Source organism: Buceros rhinoceros, unplaced genomic scaffold (genome assembly GCF_000710305.1).
Source record: "Buceros rhinoceros silvestris isolate BGI_N320 unplaced genomic scaffold, ASM71030v1 scaffold16743, whole genome shotgun sequence".
NCBI lineage: Eukaryota > Metazoa > Chordata > Aves > Bucerotiformes > Bucerotidae > Buceros > Buceros rhinoceros.
In genome coordinates this window covers 1-382 of record NW_010401979.1, presented here as the reverse complement: position 1 = coordinate 382, position 382 = coordinate 1, and the positions used below count along the sequence as shown (strand labels likewise).

General features: G+C 59.2%; 1 protein-coding gene across 2 annotated transcripts in view; it reads right to left on the bottom strand.

Moving 5' to 3' along the window:
* RWDD2A (RWD domain containing 2A) overlaps nucleotides 1-181 on the bottom strand; it is a 2396-nt gene extending 2215 nt beyond the window's left edge. For both annotated transcript variants that reach the window (XM_010132490.1, XM_010132489.1), the window contains exon 1: nucleotides 4-181. In XM_010132490.1, the coding sequence (XP_010130792.1) occupies nucleotides 4-181 (178 nt within the window). The remainder of the gene's footprint in view (nucleotides 1-3) is intronic.
* Between the last annotated feature and the right edge of the window lie 201 nt (nucleotides 182-382).

Below are 382 nucleotides of genomic sequence, written 5' to 3'. Positions count from 1 at the left end.
CACCCGCCATTGAAAATTCGAGCTGTGGGGGCAGAGCTCCGTCGGCGTTTCTCAGGTAACGCTGCACGCTGGGCACAGCATCCTCATCCAGATTTATTTCACCTTTCTTGGGAAACATTGTAAGGAGCGTTTCCACTTCCAGCAGCTGGAGCTCCAGGCACTCTTTCACCGTCACCGCCATCTCACTGCCCTCACACGCACCTGCAACACAAGGCTGGGAATCCAACCCCGGGGTTTAACACCAAGCGAGGCCGAGCAACCCGTTTTTTAAGGAGGGACTGGTTAAACGCGGCTGCGCACAAACCGTTTACAAGTCGGTCCCTTCCGGCCGTGCCCCGCAGCCAGGCTGGGCAAGGGACGGCGGTGCGAGACGCCGAGCAGC